General features: G+C 40.8%; 1 protein-coding gene across 2 annotated transcripts in view; it reads right to left on the reverse strand.

Annotated features, from left to right (window-relative positions):
• Positions 1 to 13,780, reverse strand: part of arhgef7b (Rho guanine nucleotide exchange factor (GEF) 7b) — an 89,824-nt gene that overhangs the window by 13,956 nt on the left and 62,088 nt on the right. For both annotated transcript variants that reach the window (XM_060898875.1, XM_060898874.1), the window contains exons 10-18: positions 13,016 to 13,154; positions 11,130 to 11,189; positions 7,930 to 8,076; positions 7,500 to 7,586; positions 5,313 to 5,382; positions 5,064 to 5,191; positions 4,004 to 4,210; positions 1,858 to 1,948; positions 29 to 118 (exon numbers count right to left, since the gene is read on the reverse strand). In XM_060898875.1, the coding sequence (XP_060754858.1) occupies positions 29 to 118; positions 1,858 to 1,948; positions 4,004 to 4,210; positions 5,064 to 5,191; positions 5,313 to 5,382; positions 7,500 to 7,586; positions 7,930 to 8,076; positions 11,130 to 11,189; positions 13,016 to 13,154 (1,019 nt within the window). The remainder of the gene's footprint in view (positions 1 to 28; positions 119 to 1,857; positions 1,949 to 4,003; positions 4,211 to 5,063; positions 5,192 to 5,312; positions 5,383 to 7,499; positions 7,587 to 7,929; positions 8,077 to 11,129; positions 11,190 to 13,015; positions 13,155 to 13,780) is intronic.

The raw sequence follows: 13,780 nt of genomic DNA on the forward strand, positions 1-13,780 counted from the left end.
AAGGTCTCAATTTATGGCATGCTCTTACTTGAGTTGAGTGTTTGTCTTGTCTTGGCACTTGTGCAATACGCCTCTATTACTTTCAGGATCTGTGCATCCTCCTCCAGGGCTGCAGTGCCTGAATGGAAAACGGAAAAAGAAACTTGAAGTACGCAAAATTATATACATACAGTGGAGCAAAAAAGTATTTAGTCAGCCACCAATTGTGCAAGTTCTCCCACTTAAAAAGATGAGAGAGGCCTGTAATTTTCATCATAGGTACACTTCAACTATGAGAGACAGAATGGGGGGAAAGAATCCAGGAAATCACATTGTAGGATTTTTAATGAATTAATTGGTAAATTCCTCGGTAAAATAAGTATTTGGTCACCTACAAACAAGCAAGATTTCTGGCTCTCACAGACCTGTAACAACTTCTTTAAGAGGCTCCTCTGTCCTCCACTCGTTACCTGTATTAATGGCACCTGTTTGAACTCGTTATCAGTATAAAAGACACCTGTCCACAACCTCAAACAGTCACACTCCAAACTCCACTATGGCCAAGACCAAAGCGCTGTCAAAGGACACCAGAAACAAAATTGTAGACCTGCACCAGGCTGGGAAGACTGAATCTGCAATAGGTAAGCAGCTTGGTGTGAAGAAATCAACTGTGGGAGCAATTATTAGAAAATGGAAGACATACAAGGCCACTGATAATCTCCCTCAGGCTGGGGCTCCATGCAAGATCTCACCCCGTGGGGTCAAAATGATCACAAGAACGGTGAGCAAAAATCCCAGAACCACACGGGGGGACCTAGTGAATGACCTGCAGAGAGCTGGGACCAAAGTAACAAAGGCTACCATCAGTAACACACTACGCCGCCAGGGACTCAAATCCTGCAGTGCCAGACGTGTCCCCCTGCTTAAGCCAGTACATGTCCAGGCCCGTCTGAAGTTTGCTAGAGAGCATTTGGATGATCCAGAAGAGGATTGGGAGAATGTCATATGGTCAGATGAAACCAAAATAGAACTTTTTGGTAAAAACTCAACTTGTCGTGTTTGGAGGAGAAAGAATGCTGAGTTGCATCCAAAGAACACCATACCTACTGTGAAGCATGGGGGTGGAAACATCATGCTTTGGGGCTGTTTTTCTGCAAAGGGACCAGGACGACTGATCCGTGTAAAGGAAAGAATGAATGGGGCCATGTATCGTGAGATTTTGAGTGAAAACCTCCTTCCATCAGCAAGGGCATTGAAGATGAAACGTGGCTGGGTCTTTCAGCATGACAATGATCCCAAACATACCGCCCGGGCAACGAAGGAGTGGCTTCATAAGAAGCATTTCAAGGTCCTGCAGTGGCCTAGCCAGTCTCCAGATCTCAACCCCATAGAAAATCTTTGGAGGGAGTTGAAAGTCCGTGTTGCCCAGCGACAGCCCCAAAACATCACTGATCTAGAGGAGATCTGCATGGAGGAATGGGCCAAAATACCAGCAACAGTGTGTGAAAACCTTGTAAAGACTTACAGAAAACGTTTGACCTCTGTCATTGCCAACAAAGGGTATATAACAAAGTATTGAGATGAACTTTTGTTATTGACCAAATACTTATTTTCCACCATAATTTGCAAATAAATTCTTTAAAAATCAGACAGTGTGATTTTCTGGATTCTTTCCCCCCATTTTGTCTCTCATAGTTGAGGCATACCTATGATGAAAATTACAGGCCTCTCTCATCTTTTTAAGTGGGAGAACTTGCACAATTGGTGACTGACTAAATACTTTTTTGCCCCACTATACACAAGGCATAAATTATGAATGCAGAAGGGAAAAAAAAATCCTTAATGCAAAAGCTCTCAACATGACATGCATCTACATACTTTTCCTCATAGAAAACTCTTCATCTGAGGGCTTCCTTTCTTTGCGTTTGTGCAGAAGCTTCTTCATGCTCTTGGGGCTTTTGCTGAGATCCTGTGCAAAGACGGAAGAATAAAAATTTTCAAGTAATGCATTACCAATAGTAGGAGCATGTGCCTAATCAAATGAATAAACTGATCTCCATTATCATAGCAGTTTCTGCAATGCATGAAATCAATAGGAATAATGTATGTATAGATGGACAAGTGTATACATAATCGATCAAAATGTGCATGGCTTCATGCCTACTTCACAGGGCAAAGTATAGAACATGTCACACAAAGACTTAAAAGGTACACTACCTTTCAGATATTTCAAGTGTAAATTATAAAAAGAATTTTCCCCCAGACACCCAATTATTTTTGTTTCGTGGACCTACTGAATTCGAATAACAGACTTCCAATTTTATTAGTTTTTTTAAATAGAACAATTAATGAATTTTGGGCCACGTGGCCCTGAATTCTCCGCTATTTTTTCCTGCTTCACCATGACGCAATACAAGATACTACGTCATGCATCATATGGTGGGCTTTCCCTGTTCGTGCAAGGCATTGTGGGATACAAATTTGAAACAGGAGAGAAAAATGGAGGATGCGAATGAAACATGAAAGACTGACTACAGTAACGGAAAACGAGAAGAAAAGACGTTATGCTGCAAAGGAAAGGAAACGCAGGACCAAACTAATAAATATCGGCAGTTAGCGAGCACCTCGGTGTAATCAGCTGTTCGTTTAGCGACAGTCAGTGGAACTGTCAGTGCACAGTCAAAGGTAAACCTGTAGATGGCAGTAATGCAACACTGTGGACGTCAGCTGCTGTAAAACCCAAAAGATGAAGAAGCCGTCGCAGGTAAACCTGTGCATGCGCGCACGGACTTCCTCTGTCTGCTTGACTGTGCAAAGCGAGCGATTTCATGCACATTATTTGCTCGGGAATCCCCTCAAATTAAATAACTTCCCAGCCACAGAATGGCCTGGGTTTTTTTTTTTTAGAGATATTACAGAAATTGGGCGGCACGGTGGTGTAGTGGTTAGCGCTGTCGCCTCACAGCAAGAAGGTTCCGGGTTCGAGCCCAGCGGCCGGTGAGGGCCTTTCTGTGTGGAGTTTGCATGTTCTCCCCGTGTCTGCGTGGGTTTCCTCCGAGTGCTCCGGTTTCCCCCACAATCCAAAGACACGCAGTTAGGTTGACGCGGGGCGGCCTTGGGCTGAGGTGCCCTTGAGCAAGGTACCGAACCCCTGAGTGCTCCCCGGGCGCTCTGGTGTGGCTGCCCACTACTCTGAGAGTGTGTGTTTTCACTGCTTCAGATGGGTTAAATGCAGAGGATGAATTTCACTGTGCTTGAAGTGTGCATGTGACGAATAAAAGGTTTCTTCTTGTAAATAAACATAGGTCACAATGACCAAAGTTCAGAGGGAACTAAATTTCACCGATTTTATGAAATCGAAAGGCCGTCTAGCGTTAAGTAACGGAGGCCCAAACACAGTGTGCCAATACTTTATCAAATACTGAATTATGCGCAGGAATCAAGCTAAATATTAGCAATCTCAAAAGACAATTGAGATATTACCTCCTAAACACGCCAGAAAAACTATAATTGGGGGAGGGGTAGTGGAGGAAAGACTGTTTGACCAATCAGCATCCATCTCAATCCACATCACAGACAGTTATAAAGACAGGTGACCAAGTTTATTTTTAGGAAAATAATATTCCACTGCTTTGTCTAATCAGAACAAAATTTAACTTTTTGGCACAAAAAAAAAAAAATCCTTGACATAAAATCACTACCCTGTTCATCAGCCTAAGAACATCCGCCCTCCAGTGAAGCATGGTGGTGGAAGCATCATGTTGCGAGTTATCCTTGTCATGATTGTGCCATATTCTTTCCATGGTTTAATATTCGATTTCTTATCCTGCAAGATGTTTAAAGTTTGGGACACATTTATAACCAAACCAAAGTTTGATAGCTCCTTGCTCTTAATGATGCTCTTTGCTTAGGTACGATCTCCAACAAACTATCTATACGGAGTTCACGTGACACTTTAATTGCACAGAGGTGTACTGTATATTAAAGTCTAATCTCAATGTAGTAACCATTTCAGTATCCAAACCTCTTTATAACAAAGAGCCGCTGATGCTTTTAGTGGTGGTGCTGGTCGGAGGCAGCTCAGGCTCCATGGTTTCTGGGTTTTTGGCGGCTCCAAGGGTCCCCACATCATGGTGCTGTGTGGGGTGCAGTGGGAGGAGGGGTGAGGGAGGGTGTGATAGGCTCCCCGGCTCTCAGAGTGTCTCGAAGGGGTGGGCGGGTGAGAGGGGAGCTGGGAGGGAGGAATCAAACACGACATTGCTGAGCTGAAAATATTTACAGACGCCATCTTATCTGCACACTACAAAGATCAGTTAAAGAACGGTGCGTCTCAGTTTTTGACAGGTTTATAATTGCAGGATTGATTGTTCCTGTTTCCTTAAGCCAGTATCTCACTGGGCTGCGACAGCTTGCGACAAATTGCGAACGTCATTCGCGAGAGAGTTTCAAAAGTGTCTTGAAACATTTGCGGGGCTTCTCAATTTCCTCGCATGGGCTCCTTCGTCGCTGAAATTTTGAACATGTTCAAAAAATTTGTGCAACAAAATTTCTCTCAAAATAGCTGCAAATGCGTCGCTGGTGTCGCAAAGCCGTCACGAACCCTTCTCAAGTCAGTTTCCGTGAGACAGGAAGTGCGAGTGTATCTCACTGGGCTGCGACAGCCTGCGACTAGTTGGAGACACAACAATTGCGATAAAATATGCGAATTATCAATTCAGTGTGATTCCAAGTGAAAATTGTCGCTAATTCGCATATTTTATCGCAATTGTTGAGTCTCCAACTAGTCGCAGCCCAGTGAGATACTACCTTTACAAGATTCTCTTTTTTAATGAATAAGACACAGCTTGTCATGTTACATAGAAACCAAAAAACAAAGTCCTCTGTCCTGAAGACTTTCCCTTGGTGGAAAACGTACTGACTGTTACAAAGTACTGACACCTGATACTTGTTCCACAAGCTACAGAAAATACTGTCAATTATGATCATGTTTTTGTTAAAATGGTACATAACGTCACTTTATATTTAATAAAGTCCACTTATTGTTAGGTTTACACTATGTGGAATGTCCACTATTGTGTGCTGACCGTATGGCATGGTTTTAAACCAGAAATGCTGGCTGATGTGCGTTTGGTCTGGCGGTGAAGGTGCTCCACCCACTCCTGTAAATCCTGAGGGTTATTGCAGATCACCTGGATTCTGTCAATCATACTCCCTATAGAGGACGGGGACACACACACACACACACACACCTCCATATATTACAGTACTGAATTATTAACTGAGTGTGTACTTCTCTACTTATATAATAGCAATGATGCGATTAAATCACTCACCAGATATTTCAAAAGCATTTCTTGTTTCTTCACTCCTGATAACAGTCATCCCCGTTAGAGGAAGTTTGCCCTGTGGACCAGCAAAAAAATATATACAGTTACTTCCTGCAGGCACTATCCAAAAGCAAACTGCTGCACTTGTTAATAAAAACACGCTCCTGTTTAAGTTACCTGTAGGCATGTAACGATTCACTCAATTCACGATTTGATTCACGATATTTGGCTCATGGTTCAATTTTCCCCACAATATTTTTTGGGGAAAAAAAAAATTTTAACTTTATTTTCCTATTCTTTATGAACGTTAATATTGCTTTTATTAAATTAAATAAAAAAAAGTTTTTCTTTATAACTAACAATAATTGGTTGGAGTGAAATGCCAACCAATTAAATTATATTAAATATTCCTTTTTAAAAAATGAAAACATTTAATAACAAATAGGCCTTTTCTTAATAAACATGAACATTTGTAATACCTTCATTTGCTTCACTTTTCTTTAGGTTTCAGAAGTCTGTAAAAAGAGTTCTGATTTAAATCTGCTTGTACAGTCAATCACACAACAGCTCTTTCCCATTTTAGATCTGGGTTTGTTTTTGTTTGTTTGTTTTTTTGGGGGGTGAGGGATCCAGCGGCATTCATGCTGGTACTTCCGCCCAAGGTAAAGTCATGTGTATTCTCACCATTTGCATATTATTGGCTGGTGTTGAGTGGTACATCAGATATATTCCATTCAGCTAGCATGAAACTGAACAAGTTGAAGACAAGCTCAATATCATGCTAGCTGAACGGAATATATCTGATATACCATGAAAAAAAAGCCGGCCAATATTATTATTATTATTATTATAATACATACACATTCCTTTCGGGTGTTCAATGCGTTTTTCTCTTTCAAAATGCTCTCCAAATCTTGCGCATTTAACAAAGCGAACCTGGCGGCCATGTTTGTTTACAAATTGTCGCAGTTGCTCGCTAGCACGGAAGTTTTACATCTCCGACGTGTGACATCACGTTGTCATGACAACCATGCAATATCAAACCGTATTCAATGCTCATTCTCTATTGGGTAGAGTGATGTAATACACGTAGGCTAAGCGATATGCTAACAATATTGCATGCTATCAAACCAAAGGAACGAAACCTGCTAGAAAGGAATAGAATCCTTAATTCCACTGAAAAAGTGTCCTATATGCAGTGTTGGGCACGTTACTTTCAAAAAGTAATTAGTTATAGTCACTAGTTACTTTTCCCAAAAAGTAACTGAGTTAGTAACGGAGTTACCAACTAATTAACTAATTAACTAATTACCAGGGAAAGTAATTATTCCGTTACATTTTGTTCCGCCCCCCCAAAAAAAATAAATCAAATTCAATTAGTGTAATCATAATAAAAGTGAATGTTAAATGTGTTTAATGACTGAAATGGACACTTAACAGAACCAATTAGTAACGTTATCTACACTATATTAATATTTTTGTGGGACAATGTGAGAAGACATCTATCAAATTTAATACATTTTTGTAGTTATTAAAATTGTTACTAATTACTGGCCACTGACGAGGACAAACGCTTTGTTCCTCGACATAATGTGCATTGCACGTACACATTTTTGCCTTTTATTTCAAGTAATGAAAAGCAATGGCTGTATTTCCAATGTGAAAGCGCAGTGCTGGGCTGACCGCTCGCCATCGCTGTGTCTTCCGATTGAAAGAGTGCGCAGTGCGGTAGGCGTGGCCTACCTACGCATGTTGTCCAAATCTACTCTGATTGGCTTACTGTGCCGTTGTCTCGCGTCTCCCCGCCCCACACTAAAGCAGAGTAAAGAAAGGCTGAGCGAGCAGCGTGCCAGATGAAAACAGCTTTAATAAAGTAACGCATAGTATTTTATTGTAAGTAACGGGACCGGCGTTATAACGATGTAAAAAGTAATTAGTTAGATTACTCGTTACTAAAAAAAAGTAACACCGTTAGTAACGCCGTTTATTTCTAATGCCGTTATTCTCATCGTTGCCTATATGTATAATAAATGTACATTACTGCGCCCTCTCCTGTCTAAACAACACAATTACAGCTAGGAAAAATGAGGTTTACGCAGCCTGATGATAATCGTGATCCATTTTTTATTTCAGTTTGAATAGTCTTGTATCATGAGTCATCGTCGCACAATATATCATTACAAGTCTAGTTACCTGGTAGATAAAGCAGCTCATTCGAGGGCTGGCAGAAAGCACCAGCAGCACGTGGGGGAAGAGCAGGAGATAACGTTCATTCTTCTCCTGAAAGCATGAAAACAAATGTAACTCATAAGTTATGAATACAGAATAAAAGAGTTTACTTGATGTTGGCGAGCTGTTTAACATCAGAGCGCTACTGCTGGAGAAGCCATGCTTAGTTGGTTTAATTAAATGTTGCTAATGACAGCGAAATATAACTACTGCGTAAATAAAACAGCATTTATGCTAATCAGTACACTGAAGAAAATATACAAAAGATTCAAAGTGATGTCACATGATCAAGTTCATGTTTGACTGACCAAATTTAATTTAAGCTCTAGTCTTGTTGATGCGGACACAAAATCAGGATGTGCTTGAGGACAGTGGTGTGTGTCTGTCGCCTCACCTCGCTGCCGTGGTTCTGCATGAGGACCTGAGACATGTAGATGACCGTGCCCAGGGTCTTAATGCCCTCCCCTTCCCAACCACGCACTGGCTCAGTCAGAATCTGCAGCTCCAGCTCCTTCCGCTTCCTCACCTCCTGACACTGCGTCTGAAACAAAAAGTGCCCAAACACACAAAAAAACTTATCATACACAACCCACAGGATGCACTATGTGTCCTTATATTACTATAATTGATATTTCAGGTCCCACAATCCTCTTTGCTCCAATGTAACACAGGCTTTTACCCAGCAGTCATTATTGTAAAAGAAAATGGACGAGACAAAAGCCATGTTCCAACTATTCCAACAATTCATCGTTCTACAATAATGGACAAGACGACCGTCAGCGAAAATAAAATCGAGGACAATAGTGGACTGCATGTGGACAGTCCTAATGAAACAGCACACTGTGTCCACTCCCCCCCCCCCCCCCCCCCTTCATCTCTGTTTCTCTCTCCATTCTCTGTCACAGAATGATAAGAGGCGTTTGGGGGGGATAAGCTGAACTGTGATAGACAGCCTGAGAACAATGCGGAAAGAGAGAGAGGAAAAAAAAAAAAAGTATGAGAGGGATGGAGGATTTTTATATATTCATGCCAAGCAAAGGATTTTGCAAGCGTGCAAACCTCTTAAAGTCCCTCGACAAAACAAACCAGACTATAGTCGCAGCTTATTCCAACATAAACTAAACACCCCGGACTCCAGCTAACCCATGCAATCTGGGCTTTAGTTTAAATAGGAAGTGCACATGGGAGAACATAACGTTTTGATAAAAAGCACAAAATGGCAGGAAATATAATAATAATGCACAAAAAGTACATTTATTTCCATGAGACTACAGCCGACGGCATGGTGGTGTCGTGGTTAGCGCTGTCGCCTCACAGCAAGAAGGTCCTGGGTTCGAGCCCCGTGGCCGGCGAGGACCTTTCTGTGTGGAGTTTGCATGTTCTCCCCGTGTCCGCGTGGGTTTCCTCCGGGTGCTCCGGTTTCCCCCACAGTCCAAAGACATGCAGGTTAGGTTAACTGGTGACTCTAAATTGACCGTAGGTGTGAATATGAGTGTGAATGGTTGTCTATGTGTCAGCCCTGTGATGACCTGGCGACTTGTCCAGGGTGCACCCCGCCTTTCGCCCATAGTCAGCTGGGATAGGCTCCAGCTTGCCTGCAACCCTGTAGAAGGATAAAGCGGCTAGAGATAATGAGATGAGATGAGACTACAGCCCATTTATGACAACTACTTTGTCAAATGTTTCTGGAGGAGAAAAAAAAACCCTTAAATGAACTTATTCATGATTTTTCAGGAAAATAGAGGTTCACAGCTATGTTCTGGCTGTCCAATAAACCAGGTTGTGGAGCAGTAAATAGCAAAATGAGTGATGATACAGTCTTTGTTGAAACCATAACAACCTGACAGTTCTGAGCAACATAGTTTAAAAAAAAGGGAGTGCTCTGAGAGCACAATATCCCCCGCTGGCAACTCTGCCATAACTCTGGTAAAATGCAAGTGAACCGAACGAAATTGTAATCTGCGTATTACCGACACACAACAATTTACTGCCAAGTTTCATGAAATTCCTCCAAAAAACAGAGGAGTTGACTTCAGAAGGCGAGTACCCTTCCTGGGACGGACAGACAGACATCACGACGACATAATCCCCCTTCGGGCCTTTCGGTCAGCAGGGGATAAAAATTGCGAGGGAAGTTGATTTCAGAAAGCAAGCACACCTTGATGAAATTGCCAAAGTACAAGTTTGTTAATAATCAAGGGCATAACTCTGGGAAAATCTGCCCAAATTAAATGTAATTTCAATATGCGTATAACGGTCATATAACAAAGCCTTTTGCCAAGTTTGGTGAAATTCCTCCACAAATTGAGAGAGGAGTTGATTTCAGAAGAACGTACGCCCTCATGAAACTGTCAAAGTTATTTAATCACGGGTCAAAACTCTGGGAAAATTTTCACAAACGAAATTAAAATCGCAATATGCGTATTACGGTCATATAACAAGGCCTTTTGCCAAGCTTCGAGAAATTCGTCCAAAAATTGTGAGAGGAGTTGATGTCAGAAGGCGAACACACCTTCATGAAATTGTGAAAGTACAAGGTTGTTAATCAAGGGCCGTAACTCTGGTAAAATGCGACCGAATTGAACAAAATAATATGCGTACTACTGACATTTCACAAAGCCTTTTGCCAAGTTTGGTGAAATTCCTCCAAAAATTGAGAGAGGAGGCGATTTCAGAAGGAAAACACATTCATGAAATTGTCAAATTATAATTTTGTTAATCAAATCAAAGGCTGTAACTCTGGTAAAATGTGACCGAATTTAACGAAATTACAATATGCGTATTACCGACATTTCACAATGCCTCTTGTCAAGTTTCGTGAAATTCCTCCAAAAATTGAGAGAGGCATTGATTTCAGAAGGTGAGCACCCCTCCCGGGACAGACGGACGGACATTGCCACGACATAATCCCCATCTGGGCCTTTCGGTCAGAGGGGGATTTAAAAAAAAAAAAACACAGCACAGCTTTCTTTTGGAGAAATGCAGGTACATGACCTAAAACATGGTCACTTAAGTGTTCTTTGTCAAGAAAAAAAAAAAAAAAATCATGCTGTTCCAGGGAAAATAATCAGTGAAGAGTTGGTGTGATGCGGTATGACGGAAAAGCAATATTCCAATAACAGCACGTCCCAAAACGTTTCCTCTTATATCACAACTATTTGATGATGCCATCACTTGTTCTGCCAGTTACAAATAATCATCAAAAGAAGTTAAATGTTACTGACAAACAGCTCCACTGCATGAATGCCAACTGAAAGAAGATTCAAAATGTGTATATGGAGTAAATGAAATGAAATGAAATGAAATGGAATGAAATGAAATGAAATGGAATGGAATGGAATTAATTAATTAATTTATTTATTAATTACTTACTTACTTACTACTGGGAAACAGAGTTAAAATTATTAGTTAAGCTAATTATTGGCCAACACTGCATTTCCACAACCTTTCCTCAAAAGCGTTTATTTTGCAGAGCAGAATTGTATTTCCTGTCAATTCCCATCCCTTCAGGTCACTACCGACCAAGACTAACGGCCTGTTTGAACCGTTTCAGAGAGAGATTTCTTAGACCTGAATCAAACTAAGGAGACTTACAGAAAGACTCTTGAAAGCAGCCAAGCTTTTCTGAATGTCTGGGCGGTCCGGGTGAAAATCCTGAGAAGGGCACAAGAAAAAAGAAAAAGAAACAGGAAATGAGTCACTCAATCAATCAATCACAGCAAGACAAAACATTAGGACATGCACACATCCTTTAATTGAATGCTAAATCACTGTTTTCTGGAAGCATGCATATATTTTATATATATATATATATATATATATATATATATATATATATATATATATATAAATAAATATTATATATATAAATAAATAAATAAATATATATATATATATATATATATATAAATAAATAAATATATATATATATATATATATATATATATATATATATATATATATAAATATATATAAAAAAGTGCTGTCAAGCGATTAAAATATTTAATCTCGATTAATGTCGCGACAGTCATAGTTAACTCGCGATCAATCGCAATTTAATCGCACACTTTTGTCACATAAAAAACCATTGTAATTCTCTTATCAGCATAAAAAAGTGAATGGGCTTGCTTTGTACCAATGTTTTTTTTTTAGTGCAAAGCATAACACGTGGGGCGGCACGGTGGTGTAGTGGTTAGCACTGTCGCCTCACAGCAAGAAGGTCCGGGTTCGAGCCCCGTGGCCAGCGAGGGCCTTTCTGTGTGGAGTTTGCATGTTCTCCCCGTGTCCGCGTGGGTTTCCTCCGGGTGCTCCGGTTTCCCCCACAGTCCAAAGACATGCAGGTTAGGTTAACTGGTGACTCTAAATTGAGCGTAGGTGTGAATGGTTGTCTGTGTCTATGTGTCAGCCCTGTGATGACCTGGCGACTTGTCCAAGGTGTACCCCGCCTTTCGCCCGTAGTCAGTTGGGATAGGCTCCAGCTTGCCTGCGACCCTGTAGAACAGGATAAAGCGGCTAGAGATAATGAGATGAGATGAGATGAGCATAACACGTCTTGACACAGCCACTGCAAAGTGAAACCTAAGCCGAGCACCGGGGCTAGCAAGAGAACCATGAGTGAAATGATCTACTGTTTGAGTTAGTCTACAACTAAAGAGAGACAGGTTACACAGTGACGGTAGGCTTGACATGCTTGATTATAATATAAAGTACACTATTATATTAACTTTAAGTTGTTCGTTGATAAATATTGCATTGAATCTGATCTTTACTGTTTCAGCTCACTTAACACATTTTGTACTTTTACACTTTCTGCCTGTTGATGCGTCGCGCTGTCCAATCAGAGACGGCCAAATTTGCATATTACAGGAAGGATTTCTGGGATAGCATTGAGTTTACAGTTCAGAGGGATCTGGCTTCTTTAGACGCTGTCTTCTTAAAACTGAATAAATATTTTAAAAGAGCCAAATGAGCCAGTCTTTTGAACGGCTCTTTTCAAAGAACGGATCACAAAGATGCGGATCCCATCAAAGAGCCATAAATCCCATCTCTACTAGCGCGCCCTGCCCGCGCTGGTTCTTTGGGGGTGGGGGGGTGGGGCAGAGGACTCTGGCTGTGCGGGGCGTGGCATTACAGTCTAGCTGCTATCGTTTTTCTAAGCAAAGTCTCTGTTCCAAGTTCCTGGCAGTTTCAAAAGCTTATGAAAAACCTACATCATGTCACAGAGCGTTAATCTCGCGATAAAAAAATTATCACCGTTAAAATTGAGTCAAGTTAACGCGTTAATAACGCAACATATTTGACAGCACTTTAGATAGATAGATAGATAGATAGATAGATAGATAGATAGATAGATAGATAGATAGATAGATAGATAGATAGATAGATAGATTTCAATTCTTAACTAACACACACACACACACACACACACACACACACACACACACACACACACACACACACACACACACACACAGCAGCACCTCCATGTGTCTCTCCATCTCTTTGAGTAGTGTGGGGTATTTGTCCAGTCTCATGAAGGGTTTACTCAGGTTGGTAGTGAGGGTGAGAATCCCAGGACAGCTCGCACCTTTACTCTCCATAAACTCACCCAGCTCCTCACTGCATACACGCGCGCGCGCACACACACACACACACATGTATTTGCTCTCCAAGTTTTTCACAGGTTAACTTACACATTAACACTGAGAAATGATCACATCAGCAACACAGACAGGGCGAACATGTACGTTTATTAGACACAACATGCTAGTAACATACTGTACCCCCATTTAGTTTCAAACCCAGAGGGTCTCATTTGTTTTGTACACTTTTCTGGTTTCAGAATATTAACCCTCTGGGGTCTGAGGGCATTTTTTGGCACTCTAATGATTCCGGCATGCTCTGATTGTCTTGTCAATTTCAACAAATCTAAGCAGTATTTTCAAAACCATATGACTTTTTTTGTATTCAGTACAAGTTCAGCTACAATAATATCTATGTAGTATGTCATGACTGTACTAAAATAAATAAATAAATAAATAAACCACAGATAAAAATGTTGTAAAAAGCAGTTTTAGAACTGTGTTGGAATGTGTTTATTTAAAAAAAAAAAACATGACCTTACCCATTCTGTCGAACTGTTTTGGTCACTTGAGGCGATTCTGTTCAGCCTTCGGAATGGATCAAGCACAAAAACTTAAATCTGCTCCACTGATTTGGGCAATTAACTGGCCATCAAAAAATTT

Source organism: Neoarius graeffei, chromosome 18 (assembly GCF_027579695.1).
Source record: "Neoarius graeffei isolate fNeoGra1 chromosome 18, fNeoGra1.pri, whole genome shotgun sequence".
Lineage (NCBI taxonomy): Eukaryota > Metazoa > Chordata > Actinopteri > Siluriformes > Ariidae > Neoarius > Neoarius graeffei.